This window comes from Phasianus colchicus, chromosome 6 (genome assembly GCF_987193195.1).
Source record: "Phasianus colchicus chromosome 6, bPhaCol1.hap1.1, whole genome shotgun sequence".
NCBI lineage: Eukaryota > Metazoa > Chordata > Aves > Galliformes > Phasianidae > Phasianus > Phasianus colchicus.
Genome location: NC_143441.1, coordinates 9,497,969 through 9,518,298, shown reverse-complemented (window position 1 = coordinate 9,518,298; position 20,330 = coordinate 9,497,969). Strand labels below are relative to the sequence as shown.

Here is a 20,330-nt window from a genome sequence, read left to right as displayed (position 1 = left end):
AAACGAAATGCTATTTATCACATATGTAAGTCTGAAAGTTGAAGAGTGCTACAACAACTACTAGGGAAGGGCTAGTTAAAGATTGGCTTCCCATTAGTCAGTGGACAAAGTGTGGAGTTTAAAAGCCAGACAACCACCATACAGTCCATTTGCATCCCAAATGAAAGCCAAGAACACCTGAAGGACAGACAGATCAATTCAACCTAGCAATGAGAAGGCACAAAATTAAAATGTTATAAAACCCAACCCATGTACTATCAGGAATTTTAAAAATGTTAACAGATGTATTTGCAGACGGAGTAAGTTTCCCTGTCAGCACATCCCACAGCAGCTGGAGCTGCAGACACTCTGGCACCTTCACCATGGTTAAGAAGCCCAAACAGCCTGAGCTGGCGGCTTGGATGCTGGTAGCCATCTTATGGCATGAGCTGCAAGTGCAAGGTGGGGGAATATTGAGTACGGGTCTGCCGTACTCTTGAAAAGTATTGACCCCTATCTCCAGAAGGCATTTTCTCATTTCTGGAAGGAAGATCTTTTCTTTGGGACCTCAGTATGTATCACTGTAAGAAGATATAAGACCAGCTGATAAAGCCACAGGCTGCTTCAGCATGTCTGTGGTAAGGAAAGATGTTATTTATTTGTGTGCAGGCCATGCTTAGTGTCTTCCTCCAGAAAGATAGCAGCTTTTCTCTGTGCTTCCTTTGCTTCCCAAAAGCAAAAACAAACACTGAATTTTGATTTCAGTAGCCTGGTCTGTAGCAACTCTGTGGCTTCGTGTGAAAATAAACATAGCAAAAGACATACAAAACCTGCATTGTGCACTCCATCTGGTAAACAATGTCTTTGGCTCACTGACACTGACTGGGCATGACTCTTCTAAAACTACACCGAAAGAAATACCTCTGATATTTGTTGTAACGTTAGCAGTAATCCTTTTCCTTGAGTAAACAAAGCAAGTACATTGAAAAATTACAAACTTCATCCAGGATCAGAACAAATGCACACAAGATCATAAAGATCAAAATCATACAGAATTCCAGAAAGGGTCTGATTCTGCTATTAAATATGTGGATGAAGATTCTTTCCAAAGGCTTGTTTCCAGCAACTAAAAACAACATTCAATAGTAAAGAAAAACTGTGGGAAATATAAGGAAGATGGTGGTGTGGAAGGCCCTAAGATAAGATGTAGTGAATCCCTGACATGCGTTCAGCAGATACAGCAAGGATAAAAATGTCTCTCTGTGCCAGGCTTACCTTTGACACAGGCTTGCACCTGCCCATACCATTCCCCACAGCTGTCGCAGAGCAGTGTGAACGCCGTCTCCTTGTTGCCCATGATGTACCCCTGGGCACAGACATACAGCAGCTCATCCCCCATTTCAAAGCCGGTGTGGCCATGCAGGATGGTGTGAGGGAAGGATGGAGGGTCTCCACATGGCTTGTCTGCAAGGAGAAAAGAAACAAGGTTGTAGAGATCTCTCCGTGGTCTTTAAACGCAGTGCTGAGAATGTGGCTAAAATAGCAACCTGAGGACAAACCTACAGAAACCAGTAAATCTCATCTGATTCACACTCTTACACTGTTTTCAATTTTAAATTGGAATTGCAATTGGGATGGTATATATTGGGCCATGAGTGTGATGCGGTGACTGTGACAGATGTTACTGATGTGCAACACCGACACACCTAGAGGGGCTTTGCTTCCTATCAGTCAGCCCAGATGGTCAGGCTTCTCTGTCTGCTTCTGCAGAGGCTTGGGTAGGCTGGGACTGGAAAGCAAATGCCTGGACACGGTAATTTTTCTTAACTGCAGAATAACTTCTGCAATTGTTCAAAACTGGCACTTTAATATCCATTAGACGAAGAAGTGACCGAGTCCCTGTCATAAGGAAATGCCCAGAAGGACAAATCTTCTAGACATGCTCCAAATCAAAAGTTTGTCCTCAGACACTCAATTTCCCCATAAGTGACTCCTAACTTGTAATAAGCGGTTACTTGCACTCTTTAACTTAACAAAACCCATTGATAACTTAGCTTTGCTCTCAGTGAGCTAAATTTATCCATATAAAATCTGATATTATTTACTAATATTTCTGCCAACAGCACCAAAAACCAGGAAGTAAAAATTAAGGCAAACAGTATAAAAATGGTTTTCAGCTTTTTGTTCTACTTATTAGAAGCACATGTAGGGAGTAAACAGATCACTGTCAACACCAGCATAGACCAAATTTTAATTCTCTTTTTAGGTTTGAACTGTCTCAACTATTGCTAATAGTGTGAGTTGAGGTCTTCCAGAGAACTGAGAGGCACTGCTGTTTCTCTTCACTCAAAAGTCTTTGCCACGACCCCTTTTTTCCCAGACTTTTTACCATCTCTTTTTGAAATGCACATCTCCTGCTTATAAAATAAAAAATAAAGAAAGAAAATTAAAGAACAAACAACAACCCTGCAATGCAAAAAGCCTGGGCTTATGAAGAAACCCAATAGACAAAGTCTGCAGTGTTGGTAAAAATAAATTTTTATAATATTTTTCAAATCTGGGACTTTTTCCATTGATTCTAGAACACTTATTGACACTAGAAGAAAAAACCCCAAGTATTTCATTTGCCAAAATAATTGAAGATTCAAAAATCTGCTTTTGTCCTGATACAGAGCAGCAAAAGTAACGACCAGTAGGCAATAGCTCAGGAATCCTGATAATTATACAGGATATGGGGAACCTAGGGTTAGGTCAATGTCCTGGTATTGATCTCTCCTGTACCCTGTTTGCTTGGATACAAAAAGCTAACTATTTAGTTGGCTATGAAAAGATTATGTTCCATGAAAAGACTTTTGTTTGGAAGGTGAAAACATGACCTCCAAGACTATGCTCCTTAAAAAGGGAAATGTTTTCAGAGAACACCTCTGCTGCTTTACAGAAGCATGCTTTTGGGACAGCATCCACACTGTCATCCTAACAACAACAAATGAACAACATTTCCATTGATACCACTTCATATTCACAGTTTTGAACGAGCAATAGTTTTGACTGAAAACACGCTTTTTTCAATCCAATTTCTGCAAAAGCTCAGACTGTCTTGCCAGAGAGCAAACCTCACCAGCACCGTGGGCATCCTGCAGGATCCCCATTGAGTTCCGGAGTCCCCACCACCTACATGCTTCATGTAAATAAATGCTTATGTAGAAATATGATGTGTTTTTATGTTAACCGTTATTTACCTCATAATGCAGTGATAAATATCCACGCTCTGTGAAAGTTCTTTTCAATCAGGGTCTTAGAAATTGATGGCTAACCACATCTCCACTGGGTATTCTGAACAACATCTGCCACTAATTTAAGGGACACGCTACTGAACCCAGAGCTTTGAAGTCTATTCTCCGTACCGTACACATACATATACTGTCTAACACCTTCAGAAGTTAGTGGGAGTTATGCACACACACACGGACAGAAAAAACAAGCTCTTGAGGCTACACAAAGCTCAGTTTATGCACAGTCTTCTGGAGGTTTGGCATCTGAGGAAGTGAGGAGTAGTTAGCAGCTAATGCGCTTCCTGTGAGCCAGTAGGATGAATAGAGATTGATGTGGATGAAAGGAGTAAAAAATATTTTATTGCCTCATAGGAAGGCTACAGACCCCTGCATTTCATGTACTTTATTTATGCAGTCACTTTCATCTGTACAAATGGGAGCTGTGTGTCTGCTCTGAGGGAAGTATTGGTCCCAAGGCTGTATGGGACAAATACATGTCAGAGAGTATTCTTATCTACAAAGCCTTGTTTGTCAGTTATTTGGCCAAAGGAAGCAGAAAAATAACACACTGACTAAATACATTTACTTTATGTCAAATACATTTAAAGAGCACGTTATAATCTTCCAGGAAAGAAAACAAGCTGAAGGGAGCCCTATTGTAAAATCCAGCAATAGATGTGATCACAGACAATAATGAGATCCTAAAAGAGAGATCAGGCTGATGTGTAAATGGAAAGAAAAGGAGAAGTTCATGATATCCCTGGATGAAATTGTGTGTGGAACTTTTGAATATCTCATATGAGATGTTGGAAGGCAGTGTCTTTGCTGCAGAGCATACTGTGTGACAATGCAGGCAGGACTAAGGGGCAGCCAATATCCCACAGATATACACCAGTTCCTACATCCACATGGCTGTGATCCTCTCGTGTAAAAAGTATGGAAATTTTCAGAGCTGCATCTTACAGAGCTTCACCCTGCTGCAGTCTCAGTTGCTATGACAATTCCTTCTCAGCTCTTCATCAAACCTGCTTGTTCTGGTACAAGCACAGCAGTGATACTGGCCTAGCAGCCCATCAGACCGAGCCACATCTGGGGACACGCTCCAGGTTTTTGTTTGCAGCCTGTGTGCCAGGAGGTGGCAAATCATGGATTTGTTTGGGAGAACAGGCTGTGCTCAGTGTTGGCGTTTGGGCTGGGAGAGAGGAGGGAGATCAAGGCCACAAAGTGTGACAGAGGGCATGCTGGCAGCAGCTTGTCGTTTGGAGGAACAGCAGTGGTCTGTGTTAGGGTGACTACAGAGGTTGCCTGGAGTTCTGACTGTAGTAGATGAGGATTGGGCTCCTCCTGTGCTATGGGAGCCCTCTCCATCTGGAGCATTGCTTTTTGTCTCCTCTGTCCTCTCAGTAACCACTGACTACATTGCTGCTTGCTAAAAGATCAGCCCAGTGCATGTTTCCAATTACAAAAGGCCTGATGTGCCAATTATATCCCCTCAACTCTCTTGCCACATGTAGAAGACCTCATACTCTCCCCACCTGTGCAAGATTACATGTTCAAACCTGGAAATCCTGAGTCATTCCCAGGTATCACAGTTCTCACTCCGTGTACCTCAGAGACCTCTGATGCCCTAATGCCAGCTGTGAGCAGAAGACTTGTGGGTGACCATCTGGATGCCATTTTATGAAGAAGACAAGATGCAAATCTGACCCACATATTGACAGTGAGGTCAAACACCTAACAGAACTGCATACATGAATAACTGAGATCTAGTAAGCAAGGATAGATTAGGTTCTGCAGCAAGAAAATATACCACAGATACATGGAAATGTGCAAGTATATGGAAGAACCTCATGTCAGCAGTAAAAAACTGTCTCCAGGAGTGACAGTCCCCACCACAGTCAATATACCTGACTGGAATTCAGGACGGAGGCAACATCTAACAACTGAACAGGAATTAGTGGCACAGCAAGGATGTAAGTGTTCAGCACAGATATGTTCACCAGGGCTAGTGATGATTCTGGCGATGAGCATCTCAAGAGACTAAGCAGCTATTTTTTTACAAGGGATTTAATTCACTTCTCATTAACTGATTTAGCAGCTTCTGTCTTGATTGACCTTAGGGAATTATGGCCCCTCTGAAGAGGAACTTTAATGTCAAACCATGTGTGGGAAGGAGCTTGTGACAGATGATTTCTGGCAGTCAACATGAGACACTTTAAGGAAATAACATCCCTCCTCAGCAGTCCAGAAACATTTTTTCAATTTAAACTGGAAGTAACTCATCAGTTTGTAAAGATTTTTAGTGACGCTTTGTTATAATACTGTCTACAGAAAGGACAGCCAACTAGTAAAAGGAAAAAAAAAATCAACTCAAAATAGATGCAGACTTCTGCTTCCACACCACCTGGCAGAGCTGCAAATCTACTGAAATCTGATTATCTACAATGGCTACTTTACCAGTGTACCATGCTCTGAAAGCTGACACGAAACATCCTCTCTGACGTAAAACATTCCCTTCCACAACCGTCCAATTCAGCAGAGTTTTTCCAAAGAGACCACTGGAATTCATAGGATATCATCTTGTCATTAAGAAATTGGAAAACACGACTCTTAGAGCTCAGCGCTGTGAAAGATGAGTGTGGATGTTTGTTTTTCTTCTTGATTGCAGAGACACTGAAGCGTATGGAATTTTTCATCTTGGATAAAAACACTGAGTGCAAATAAAGTACAAAAATCAAACACAGCCAACATGAGTGCCGCTTGTAGGCTGCTGATGTTAGGATGCCAATACCTCTTTCATCAGATAGGGCTAGTAAAGACTAACTTCATTTATTGGTTTAAATGACATCAGCAGGTAGCTGGAAATTCACTGTCAGCTATATGCAAAGCTCTGGAAAAGAAAGCTGTAGCAATAAAGTAAAAAAGAAAAAAAACTCATATCCATAGGAAAGCATGATAAATTAGAAGAAATGGCTTAAATATAAACCAAATAGTAGTTTGATTGCATGTTTCTTTTTTTTTTTTTAATTCTTACTGCTGAAAAAGGCAAGCTGAAATATGTACATCAGCCATAACTTTTGATGGGTATCTGGAGCCAGCAGTCCTGTTCAACAAAGTTTGATTTGCATTTATGCTGTAAGCTACTACAATTTGCTGCCTGTTTACTTTTTCTATGATGGCAGAAAATCAAAGCCTTCCAGAACAGAGGACTTACTTGTTCCCTATATATACCAGTTGTCACCGAAAGAAAGAACCAGTAAAACTTGGAAAGGATGAACAAAGAGATCATTCCTTTGTTGCCTTTAAAAAAAAAAGAAGAAGAAGAAGCAAGAAAGATGATCAAGATGATTATATACAATTAAAATTGAATGATATGCTTTCCTGGGAAAAAAAAAAAAAAGTGCTAGTTAAAAATCCAGTCTAAAAAAAATTCTGTTGTTCTTGTTTTCTTTCTTTTATACTTACAGGTGTTTGCTTGTGAGTTTTGATTGAGAACAAACACATGCTCTGTGGGCCAGATCTGACCTGCAAGAGGCAATCCACTGTTTTTAGGTAATTTTTGGCAGTTGGAGTTGAGAGAGAAACTTGCTGATCTCAGAGATTACAAACGAGTATAGAACTGTCTTCCTAACTAACGACTGCATGAAACACTTGTTTCTGAGGAACTGAGGAGACAGACAATTTCTCTGTATTATGAAAACCACAGCTATACTCACAGCATTCACAAAACACAACAGCTACATTCTTCCCTGCAAAACATAACTCCTAGTATCAAAGGCTGCTGTGATTCTTTATTGTGTACACAACCAAATTTGTTCCAAAAGCATTAAAAAGTTGTATCTGTCTCCTCAAGATTTTTTTGTGCAAAAGCCTGATCCCACAAGCATATGACCGCTGTCCCAACTGTTGGGCCATACTGAGGTATATGCTTTGGCAATTCAGCTGAACTCAATCATGGGCTAAATGATAACTGACTAAAGATTCATTGTAAAATAATGCCTAAGAAGGTAATTTTGCAATGATTTGTGCTAGAAGTTTCATGGTGGTTTGAGATGCCCTTTGCATAGCTCTAAAGCCAGAAAATAGGGCTGTTAAGAGTCATGATCAATGTCACTTCTGAAGACGGGAAGGCTGATCTGACTGTTCCCTCCACCTGCCCTCAACCAGCCCCTCTGTCTGAGCCTTCAGCTGACTTCAGTCAGCTTGGACAAAGAGGGAGAGCTGTTGAGTTTCTGCTCAGTTTGGTAAGATGAGTTTCAAAGAGGAAAGATTCAAATCCGGGCATCTTTTCTATTGGCATTTGCACAAAGTAGTGTTCAGCTCTTAACCTTTCCCACAAGCAATGCTTTCTGGCTATCAGAGCTGCGTGCAGGTGGGTGAACCAGGTAGTGCCCATGGCTGTGGCTGTGATGGGAGGTTTGCTATTGCTATTTCTTACTGGATAATTACTTCCTAAAACTGAAAGTGGCATCCTCAGGTGTATGATGTTCTTTTCTCATTCAAATACTTCGTGCTGTCTTGTACGTTAATATGCATTACACTGTGAGTGATGGCTATTTTCTTTCTGGACATTGATCTTTTCCTATCAGATAGATTGGGTCTTCCAGACACACAGCTTCACTTATGACTTCTTCTCAAACATCAACTCTGCATACTGATTTTGTGTGTGTGTGTGTATAGCCACAGAAAAGGGAGCCTTACTGTCATCTGGAAACGTTTCTGTATTTAAATAATATCTGATGAGTCTGTTGGCACGATCATCCCATTCTGTCACCAGGAAACTCCCTGCCTTGAACAAAATACTTGTGAACAAGTCTCTTTTTAGCAAATGATCTGATTCTTCCCCCGAGTTTTAGCTGTGCAGTGTCTGGGTATTAAGTGGGACTTCTTTCCAACAAACACAATCAGATTCCAACTCTTATTTTCACCACCTCCCCTTTACTGCCAGCAGCAAACAAACACAAAATGCAAGCACAGTTCCTTCCCCATGCGTAAGGGCAGAAGCAGCAGGTGGAGAAGGATAGGGGAGCACAGGGTACAATGGGACAGTGGTGCTCACAGCAATGACTTCAGCCTGCCGCAGCTGCCTGACCCTTTGCAAGTATTTTCTCTTTGGGTGGATACTGACAAAAGAGAGATTTGAAGGAAGACAATGAGATAGTTTTGCAGATGTTTACAGGGAGCTGGTCTTATATGTGAGAAGCCGCATGGCCAAAAGCACAAAGGTGCTTGTGTGACAGCATTAACAACTGGGTGACAAAGCTGGCACTGCTTGTAGCAGCACGGAGCCTGAAGCTCATAGCACGGTGGTTATCTGAGAGGATGGCCAGTCAAACTCTGCAATGCTTGAACAACAAGGTGTAAATCACCTCTGCCGCATTTTACTTCAACCGCATCTTCATTCTCCCTGCTGACACTCTTAGTTTAAATGCCCCTGCTGTGTCATGAGCTTAGCATTTCTCAGTAAAGGCCATCTGCTTGCCCCTGCTTTCCTTGAAATGAAATGCAAAACTTCACTGCAGACACCAATCATCTGTTTCAGGGGTTTCCAAATTTCTTTACACAAGTCTGTCTAGTAGTAACAATTTATGTTTTGCCTTTGGACACAATTTTCCCTTGTGCATTCCAGCATCTGAATTCCAAATTTTAAACACCAACTTAAACTGGAAATAATTTGGCCTTCAGAATCATCAGTGGGCCAGACTGCAATTGTTAACAAAATAACTAACAAACAAAAAGAAAATGGAGGCAATGAAGATATTTGCACACAGGTACTGTATATGGACAGATAGGCAACAACACAGTGTTTTGTGGCTGGAAGCCAGATTTCCAAATTACATTTAGTTACAGTGCTGAGTGTGGGAGATGCTTCGGGTATATCAGATATGTTGGTGCCAGATATATCCTTTTCCATAAAGAGTGTTCTTTGAACACCAGAATGGTCTCTTTCAGATCAGCAGTGCTCTTTGAACTTGCTAAACTGCAGCAAAGACAAATGGTAATGCAATTTATTCCCTGCAACCAGTGCCTTTGTAGCAGTTTGCTCTCTCAGCAGGAGATTACTGTACAGATTTATTCCTTAATATCCCCATTTTGCCTCTCAGCAGTAGAAAAATTGAAGGCAAAACTTCTAATGTTTCAAGACAGTGATTACTGTGCATTATTTCAATAGTATATCAGTGCTGACCTTCATCCTTTACACAAAAAGCATCATATTGGTCATTCACAAAGGGATCGGTTTCAATTTTAACATCAATGGCTTTCACGCTCTGTTGTTTGCTGCCCGTCTTTCTGCATATTATTGTCCTAAAATAAAGAAGAAGAAGAAAAAAAATAATCAGAAATCTTCTGGAGTTGTACATGCAGGTGAATTTTGGAGATCTTTTAGCACAGTAGTCAGGCTTTAGCTTTAGCCTCAGTTTAATTGTTTAAGAGTTGGCACATAAGGCATTAGTATGGGAAGATGTATGAAAAAAGCCAAGGGAGAATTAGAAGTAATTAAAAAAATGCTTGCTGTAGATCAGTCCAAGGCATAGGAAGCAATAAAGGGTGTTTATCATATATTCTGTAATGCTTCTAAATATCAGACCAAGTCCCAGTGTATTTAAGTCCATGTTCTGCACTTGTATTTCAGTGATACAAATTCTCACCAATGATACCTGGATAAAAAATGAGTAGAAGTCTCAAGACTTGGTCTGAAAGATTATAGATCACTAGTAGTAAACCTATGCTTGCTGCAAAAGTTCCAGGTTATTTTATTTTATTTGTTATTTCAATCTGCTGCACAGCTGTGACTGAAAGCATTTTTACCTGTTTCACCTTCTCCATTTTGAAAACAGAAATGGCAATATTTACTCCCCTACTGAGCTGTAGCACCCAGTTCTGGTGGACCAGGGATGGTGTAGATGCATAGCCAAGACACACTGTTGTCAACACAAAAAGTAACTGGCAGGAATTGACAGGACAGGAATGTTGCATTCTCTAATTTCAAATCATGTTCCTCTTACAGGTTAAACTCTCATAAATTGCTGTTAAATTGCAGCCTGAGAAAACTCATCTTGAGTTCTTGGGAATAAACTGGTGGTTGGTTCCTCGGTTGGCTGGTTAGTTGGTTTAACAGTTTTTCCATTTCTTTGTTTAAAATCCATTTCTTCTGGTTTGGTACTCAGCAGTACTTAATCCATCCTGTTGCCTTTTTATAGGCTTGAACAAAGGTTAAAAAATTGTATTTAGTTCTACAAGTCTGTAGATGCTGAACATAGAGGAGGAGATTATTAATTATCTCTTCTTTCAGCTGTGTTGGCTGCTTCAAACTTACTAATAAAAGACAGTTTGTTAGAGAAGACACTGCTCTTATTGTTACACTGAAGGTTAGAAAGGCTGGGAAAGTGAATTCAGCCCCAATTTTTGCAGCTGGATATTAACGGTGTGGGTTTTATATTTTACAGACAGCAGGTCTGTAGAAGCGTTGCATGGTCAGCTCCTCTAGTGAAAGCAAGACCAAAATGTTTTCCGCAGAGCAATCTTTCCAGTGGAGGAAATCTATCATTTCGTATTGCGCAATGGTTGAACTAGCTTTGCCAGCAGTCCCACACTCATTCTGGATAATAAAATAAATGTTGACTAACTGCCCACTTACTCAATGTGGAAAAGCTCTAGTAGAAAGCCAGTATTTGATCCCATACTTAAATACTGCATAACAATTGATTTACACAAGTGGACTAAATTATGATTGTGCAGACCGTCTTAATTCTGGCATATGTTGGCTCTTGAGCTGTTAGACAGGCAACTTTAATGTGCTTTAATGTAAACAAACAAAAGCAACGTGAAAAAAGCCATACAGTACTGGTCACGCATATGCACCAGAATGGTTCCTACCACACTTCTGCTCTGAAAAATGACATGATGTAATCCCCTACTAAAAGCTGCTCTGCAATTTCAAAGCAAACACGTTTCTTTTGTAAGGAAAGCACCTCCTGACTTCCTGTGGGTCACTTGAAGGCTGTATTGTCCACAGGAGTTTAAAATCGAGTTCTCTTAGAATTTAATGCCATTCTTTAAGATCTGACTCCTTCATGAGTGCAAACTCATTTGTCAAACTGGGTTTAGATGGCTTGGACAATCAGCCTGTTAATTGGCAAATTTTTGTATGTGTTCACTTATTGTTCCAGTAGGTCTTTTATGGCCTAAGTGAATGAAACTGTGACTTAGCAACCTTAGTCTTTCCAATGGTCACTTACTCTCCTGTCTTCCGACCTCGTTTATACCTTGCAACCCTGAATAGACAGATGATGAATTATCTTTAAAAATCTGGATCTTTTGCTCGTAGTGGTGTACTTAATACTTCAGCCCTTTTAAACAACAGCAACAAAAAATTTTTACGTTACCTGGGCAACCCTGTCTGCTAAAATCGAGTGATATTTCTTCGCATATTCAAGCATGGAATAAAATTTCTGATATTTAGAATCCAGCTTTAAAAATCCTTCTTGAACTGATTCTGATTTTGAATGTCAATCTCTAGCAGTTATATTTTGCTTCTGCTCAAAGCACCATAATTTCTGTATCATTTCTTCAACAGGCTAAAAAGTTTTCTGAGTGACACATCCTTATTATATTTGTATGATCACTAAACCAGGATATTTCACTCACATTTGAGACCATGTGTTCAAAGAGCATGATTTTCTTCTTTTTTTTTCAAGCACTGCACAACAAATTACAAAACACAATAAGTGGCTAATTAATTTTAAAGCATTTCTTAGATATCCAAGTACATGACAATGTTTCTTAAGTATGGTTTCAACATTACATATTAAAAAAAGACTTTAAATGATGTCAAGATCTCCTAATGTAGTTCTCACTGTGTGTTTTTTTCTACATGAAGCTTTAAAATTGCTCTTCCTGTCTATTTTTTTTTTCCTACAACAGAGCAAACCTCAGCTAATCCTCCACTTAGAAATTTAATTTGGATTTTGTCATATTAAAATTGATCTGATTGAAATAGAAAACATTCTAATGTAATTATTCCAAGAGGAAAGAAAACATGCCCTGTAGTCATAGGAAAAAAAATAAGAGAGGAAAACAAAATCCATTTAATGTCTCCTATTCCTCCTTCTCTGTCAGTAGTTTCCTACCAAAGCTCAATCCTGCAGGCTTTGAACATCTTCCATAAGCTGTTATTACCACTGCTAAAAGGAGCTTCAGTAGTGCTCAGCATTTCTCAGCAGCAGCTCTAATGATTAGACCTGCAATGCCTTTGGCACTGAAATTGTGTCTTTGCAGTCAGTAGGACTGCAGGCACATCTAAAAATATGCAATAATAACCTCTTTTCTCAGAGTTCTTGAGGGCAGGTATGTTTCTCCAAATCTGTAAAATGCTGTAATTACAGATGAAAGATGTAGGTACGCTGTTGTCTCAGCTCTCACAAGTAGGTTTTGATGCTTTTAACTTTGTCAATTGCTTTCACTTGATGACTGGGAAATGGCAAGCACATTCTCAGTTCAGAATTCAACATATGTTGACATTTGCTTAGCAGCAGCATTGCCATACTGCAATAAGAAACCAATAAGTCTATATTATTCCTATTTACAGCCATCTCTCGTTGTTCCAGCACCCTGGTGAGAAGTTGTGGAAATGCAGAGCCTCGTTGATTCTTTATTATTTTGAATTGCTGCAGAGGTGCATCATGCCACAAAGTTTATATTTTTTTGTAGGAAGACATCCAAGCATCCAGACATTTAGAAGAATGTAGGCATGTAGGGAATTTTAATTCTATTTATTGCTACATTCGTGGAGTAATTGAACATAAACTTCTACAGAATTGCTCATTCCTCACCTTTCTTGGATATGTTATAATCTGCTGCTTATAGCAGTGTAATGCATAATTTTATACCTTGTTAAAAAAAAAAGTGATTTTATTTTTCCTTCTATGGAAATTCTTATGAAAGTAACATTTCAGACGTGCTTGGAAGAAACCTACTGAGCAGACTGCAAATCATCCATAATAATCCTCAACATTAGATATCTATCTTCTTGAAATACTCATGCATCTCCAAAAAGTATTATTGCACTGCCATGAACTCTGAAAAACTCTCACAATAACAGCATAAAGATCAGCCACACATGTATGATGTAAGTATCATACACTGTCAGGAAGACAAAAATCCAGACACAGTACTAGCATCTTTTTTCATGGCTGTGGTGTTCTCAAAAGGCTTCCTAGCTTGGTTCTATTTTTTAATCTTAAAAAATTGAAATAAATTGTTTTGCCTTACAATACGATACAATATTGCCATACAATAATTTAATGAGAAATCATTCCTAAGCTTTTCTTTTACCTTATCTTGCAAGTTTCAATGAGGACTGAAAATCAGGGCTGCTGTGAAGACTACAAGAGTCTCACGTTTTACAGTTAAGAGCAATTATGGTCACCATCTTCATATAGAGGTATTGAACTCTTACTTCTGCAACATCCATCACATGAGAGTTTACTTGAAGGGCATCACTGGAAAAAAGACTTCAGCAGTGTTGCCAACAGCCTCTGCTCTGTGATGGAAAGTAGAAGGGCACCTGATGGCGTTTCCTTTTGGTATCTTGACAAGCAGAGCCAAAATCTAGTGAGGTTCTCCTCAGTCCACTGCCACTTAGCCTAGAAAGACAATCTGCTTCATGGTGCCTCTTTCCCTCTCAAGCAAGAGTGCAAGAGAAATCACAGGGACTCTGCACTGTTTTGGACCCAGCTTATTTATTTCTGGGCAATTCATCCATGTAAAAACAATTTACTGTGCTTGCTCTGTACCCACCCTGAAGGTAAGACCAGAGGATGGCAAAGGTAATTCAGATATTGCATTTAGCATATGTGTATGAGAGGAGAAAGTTTAATATTTAGCACAAAGCAGGAACCAGACTTTCTTGAAGTATTCCACTTGCATTTGTGCTGGTTACACACTTTTCTAATCCATCTACTAAACAGTGAGCTATCGGTATATTTTGCATTATTCCTAGTTCCTCTGTTCAAGGAAGGAAATAGCAGAAGAGGCTGATTTGAATAGTATTTATTCCACTATATGACATAAAATGCAATTATCTAATAAACATGTAATTTAAAAATTGTATTTTATATAAATAATAAATTATGGCTATACTAGTGTCCACTGGTACTTCTGCTTTCAAATATTATTGCATAGCAATTTCGTAATACTTGAAAAATTTTCAGTAAACCTAAGTTCATATGGATGGAGTTAATGGCTGAGATTACACAACATAGCTCAATCAATTCAGGCATCAATGCAAAAAACAGCAGGTGGAACCAGGGTGTTTTATAGTCACAGTGCTCTCTGTCAACTGATTGCAAGTTGTCCCATCAATAAATTAGCTGGATTGAGTCAGGAGGATCTTATGGCATTTCTTCATGGAAGTGTGAGCTTGAATATATTCTACTCAGTAGCCACCATCAGTGATGTGGAAGTAGAGGCACTGTGAAAGTCTGGTTCATAACATAATGTAACTATAACAAGACTTTCTCTAATTAGTAAGTTTAAAACTTCATCACTATCCTTAGTCAAGATAAATCGTTAACATCCTGTGCTAATTTTTTTCATGGATCAGTTTTACCACTTGTGTTTCATTAACTAGGTGAGAGAAAAAAAAAAAAAAAATCAGTAGTCTGGAAGCCAAACTGGAGGATTTTTATTCTTAGTCTTTCCCTTCTGTAGTTTGGGAAACTGCAAATTATAAAGCTGGCTCTGATGAGGAATAAAATACAAATGACATGTTCATGATTACTGAAGGGAAGAAAATTTCCATGAAAAGTCATGAAGGAGAGCACAGGTGGGCTTTGGAAAGTCCATTGACTGGGAACTATAGAGGCTAATTTTGGCTGGATGTGACCCAAAGAAAGCAGCTGCTAAGTGTGACATGAAGACATTCCAACAGCAATACTGCCACTGGAAATGTCAAAAGGAGGTCTTACCGAGGCAGAACCAATATCCTTTAAATTCTTAAAAATATATCCCAAAATGCACTCTTTTGTGCTTAAAATTGTATGTATGACTACTGAAATAGTAAGGCCTCTGTTCATTAAATAAATATGGCCCATTCATGCAGACTTTTCATACTGTAGCCTAGTATGAAAGATTTTATATAGCCATTTTACTATAATATCACTATGTACCTATAATTTGAGCATTTTCAGTGTATATAGAGGAGATCTGGATTGCCCTCCTGTTCTGGACTAGTTAGTTGGGTGCTCAAAGACATAGCAAGTGTCACTAGGTAGTTGATTTTACCCAGTTCAACTGCATGTACTCCATGAATGAACCACTTCACAGCGTTCATAACAAATAATATTAATTAGTTACCAAAAGGTTTAAAAATGTTTACTAAATGCTGTTAATTTACAAAGAAACTCAATGCTCAGACCAGAAGCTTTCAGATGGGATTGGATAATAGACAGATAGAACCATATGTGAAGTTCTTCTGAAAAATTGAATATCAACCCCATTAGACCTAGCTGGCAAGTTAAAATCTTCGTATTAGTCACTCTTGTCTATTTGCTAAGATTAAGTGCATCTCCCAAGTCTGAACTCATCTCTTCTGAGCTTGGATGTCAAGAATCACACTGCAGTATTGCAGGTGTTGTCTCTCTCACGCCTTGCTCAAGCCTTTCAGAACTGCCCTGCATCTCCTGGAAGAGGTGCCAAATGTCTTTTCAAGAGGAGTGCATTTCTAAGACCCCTTAGTCTCAGAACCAGATTTAGCATTTTTAATTGGATCATATCCTGTCACCTATGTCTGGATTATCTCTTGAAGGGAATTAATTGGCCTATATCGTATAGGCATGTAGGAAAAAATTCATACGCGTTCTCATCAGGCAGTAGAGCACAGCCTTGAAATAAAACAGGGAGCTTGGCTGATACATTATTAGATTTGCTCCTCTGCAGATAAGCAAGCAGATCTGTTACGTTATACACACCTGGACAGATTTCATAGGGCCAACAAATCCAAGGGTCTACGTACATGGATAAGAAGACTGGCAAGAGATAGAGATTTATTCCTATTTCATTCCTTGGATATTGCTTTTTAATTTCCCAGGAAACAAGCTGTTATTACCCTACTGCCAGGTGCTGGGCAAGTCTTACATTGTAGGCAGAAAAGGGAGTAGATTGCCCTGTGAAATGCTAATTTTGACTCTTGTTATTATAGTTCCCACTGGTGTTATCTGCACCGAGGGCTCCGTTGTGTTAGACACTGTAGGAGCATTCAAGAGGAGTCAATGCAAAACCAGAAGAGCTAACAAAGGAAGGAAAAATAGAGATGAAGTAATTTTCCTAGCAGTAAACATCTGGTCTGTGGTCAGCCAAGAAAAGAACCTCAGTCTTCTGACTCCCACTGCAAGGCTTATTCTAGCTGGCTGTGTTTGCTCACTCCAGTTATCCAGATAACTAGAGTTATCTATCCCCTCTGAGATAAATCCTCCAGGGACTGGGTAGGAACCAGCCTAGGGCAATTTCATTCAAACAAACAGGTTGAGCGCCCTGCAGGACAGCTATTATAGAACAGAGACTCTAAGCAGAGTTTTCAGGCAATAGCTTATAGTCGGGCTATATTCATTCTTTCCTAGAAAAACAAGGATCAACAGAGGGAATAGGACAGTTTCATCTTCTCAGGCCTGCAAAAGTGCTGGAAATGAGTAAATGTGCTACGAATATCTTAATACAAGTTGCTGACAATGTTTACGACTGTAAAAATCAATAGCTGCTTTCTAATATTCTGTGCACAATTAGCAGGGCTGATCATAAGAAAAACTGTCATGTTTATTTTCCAAATTAAAAAAGAAAACAAAGCAGAAATGAACATTTGAGAGAACACACTGCACTGCCCAGTGCTTCAGCACTAGACACAGAGTTTTCAGAAGATAGCAGTAAAAGGTTTTCAAAGAACTCTACAACCTTTTTTTTTCCTGGTTGTTTATACTCTGGCAGATCACTTTCTGGCTTTACTGACTCACTCATCTGACATGCAAATAAGTCATAAGAGTGTCATTTTAGTATAAATAGCTATTAGGGCTCATTCTAATCTGACAAATGAGACCTGCCTAAACAGCATTTCATTTCCTGCACTCTAACAATGTGTAATATTTCACAAATTACACATTTCAAGGCTGACTTGTAAACGACTTACTTCTGGGCTGCTGGAAGAACGTACCACTTGTCCTCTGGATCCTACCTATTCATCAATGGATCTTATCTAAAAGATTCCACGTCCCTGGATCTGCCAGCAACTTGCCTCTGTGAACAGCCCCAAGCTCTGAATTGGGTCATTCTGAACAATTGAAAGTGGAAGACAAAAACATAACCTTATGCCTGTGGAAGATGTTCTGTCCCAGGCTGCTCAAACCACAACGCCAGTGAGTTTATTGCATCTTCGGATTTACTGGCAGAGAACAATTTGTTTAAGCAATTCCATCACAAGTCAGTTAAGGCAATTTGTGTTTGTCAAAACCTGCTGCTTAGGCTAACTCAGACTGCAGAGAAGAAAATGGGCTAGAGAACTCCAATGAGCAGCTCCATGAGCAGACTGATATCTACTTCCCCTGGCATCACTCTTTGCAGAATGATGTCTTTTAACACCTAACACTCTGAGAGCAGGTAGCATAAACATACTGACCGCAATTCAGAAATGCAGCTCAGACATTAAAGGAGGAACTTCCACAGGCTTACAGGTTCTGATTTGGATGTAAAAATGATAATAAGGGCATAGCAGCAAAGAGCAATGAATATAATTAATGGAAGTAAGATTGCAATTATTCGAAAAGATCAAAGAACAGCCACCAGGTATGAACTGGCTGTCACCAGCTTATGCAAGACCCAGAAAACTCACCAAGAGGTGAAAATGACCTTACATGCTCATATGCAGTTTTAAGTCTATGTTGTGGAAGGAGGATTAAAGCATGCCAGAAAATCTGCAGCTCCACAATGCCTTCACTCATATTATTTGTCTGTGCTTGCTTCTGTTGCCAGCATCTAATCCGTTTTTCCTCAGAGGAAGGATTAAGATATTTTTCAGGCATCAAAAAAAAAAAAAAAGCATAACAACAATAATAATGAAATGCATTCTTCCTGAAATTAGGAACTTCTTTTATCATGTTCCCATGTTCCCCCTTATTCATCTCTTTCTGATGCACATGGTCCAAGAGGATATGGGAGAATACTGGACTAAAGCTCTGGGATCTTCAATGGATTCCAGTCAGTTTCTGGGTGAGATCCAAGGTATTAGTTCCAATTTCTAAAGACCCAAGTGGTTTTGGTTTTAGACTAGTGGGTGTGACTGGGATGGCCATGCCATCACAGTTGAAGATGTGAAGCTCCATCAAGATAAGTAACACAAGATGTACCCAGTGAGGAGTCTTGTGTTTTGGAAATAATTTTGTCTTCTTCTGTAATCATCTGGATCTGCAGTGAAGCCTGTCTTGCCCTCTCCTTGTTAAATCAGTTGAGGAGAGTGTGAATTGAATATGACCACTTCAATTACTTCACAGTTTAGCCTCTATCTTTGCTGGTATTTTTCATTTATTAAAGAAATGCCCAAAGTACCAAATAGGTACCTCTAGAAATATTTTTTAAAACAAATAACTGACAAGTAAAAAATATGTTAAGCTCCCCCTCAATAGCTTTTCCATGCCTTTAATCATTCTTAAGCTTTTTTTTTTTTTTTTTTGAGCCTATTTTAGGCCTCTTTTAAGATGGAGTAACAGGAACTCTAAAGGAGTTACTCCAAAGCCTTCTGTTACACTGACCTATATGTGTGTATAAATACATACACATGTATGCATTTTTTATATATCCAGCCCATTCCACAAACACTCTAGAAACTTAGTTCTGTCTTTTTTGACAGTGGTTTTCTTTGTTCCATCCACAGTGATTTCCTCATATCTTTCCTGGACTGACAGACCACTTCACACACTATTGGTGTGTGAAATATTTTCAGGTAGACTGCATACTCACTCCCAAGTATATTGTTATTGAACTTCATTTGTCATCATTTTATTCATTAATCTAAATCCCTCTGAAAAACCTTCATATTATGCACAGGCTTTTTCAACTTGCATTTGCATACTTAGCACTTGGCTGCCCATGTCTTCCGCCAGAGCTGCCTTACCTAACAGTGAAACCAGTATAGTCTCTTCAGACATTGCACTTTCCCTGAGCGTAGTGAGAACTCACTTCAATGAAGCAAGTAATGCAGGTTCTGGAGCTTGCCCAGCCATAAGTAAAATAATCCCAGAGAAGAGAATAAAGAATTTCAGCTTACAGGAGCTCAGAGGAACTACTCTCTGGTGAGTACCTACAGAAATCTCTGTACATGGTGTGTGCACAGCAACAGCACGCTCACGTGCCCCTGTAATGTCCTTTCTGATGAATAGTTTACTGAATTTACCAGATGAATGGAGTATGGGAAAATGGAAGAGAAAAAAATCCCCTTCCTCTCCATTAGTATGATACCTAAGTAACCACTCACCATCAGAACATAACCTAGTTAGTATAATCCTTGACTGTGACTTTCCATCTTTTCCCAAGAAGATGGACTGAAATATAGGAAGAAAATACCAAGTATTTTAATAAGTACACAAGCTGGTACAAACCCATTAGTACTGCTAAGTTCTTTTTTAAGCATGACTCTGAAGGATTTGGAAGAGGACAAAGAAGTGGGGACTTGTATACCAAGCTCATTCCAACAAGGAAGATACAGTAGAAAACAGCCCAGCTGATGCTTGTTGATGAATTAATGGGCTGCCCAGGGAGGTGGTGGAGTCACCATTTCAAGGACCATGTGGACTGAGAGACATGGTTAATGATCATGGTGATGATGGGCTGATGGTTGGACTAGATGATCTTAGTAGTCTTTTCCAACATTAATGATTCCATGAGTCTATGTTGTGTGCATTACCACATCACTGTAACATGATACACACAATACTATCACTACACCCAATTTTCATTTTGAAGATATTCAGGGATAGGTCCACAGCTGGTCTACTCATAGTCGTACCTCCAGGGCTTATATTAAAGAACTGAAGAACT

The 20,330-nt window shown here is 39.4% G+C and overlaps 1 protein-coding gene across 1 annotated transcript in view; it reads right to left on the bottom strand.

Annotated features, from left to right (window-relative positions):
• SUSD5 (sushi domain containing 5) overlaps positions 1-20,330 on the bottom strand; it is a 44,954-nt gene that overhangs the window by 13,975 nt on the left and 10,649 nt on the right. Inside the window, exons 3-4 of the mRNA XM_031590393.2 lie at positions 9,439-9,557; positions 1,255-1,443 (exon numbers count right to left, since the gene is read on the bottom strand). Coding sequence (XP_031446253.2) covers positions 1,255-1,443; positions 9,439-9,557 — 308 coding nt within the window. The remainder of the gene's footprint in view (positions 1-1,254; positions 1,444-9,438; positions 9,558-20,330) is intronic.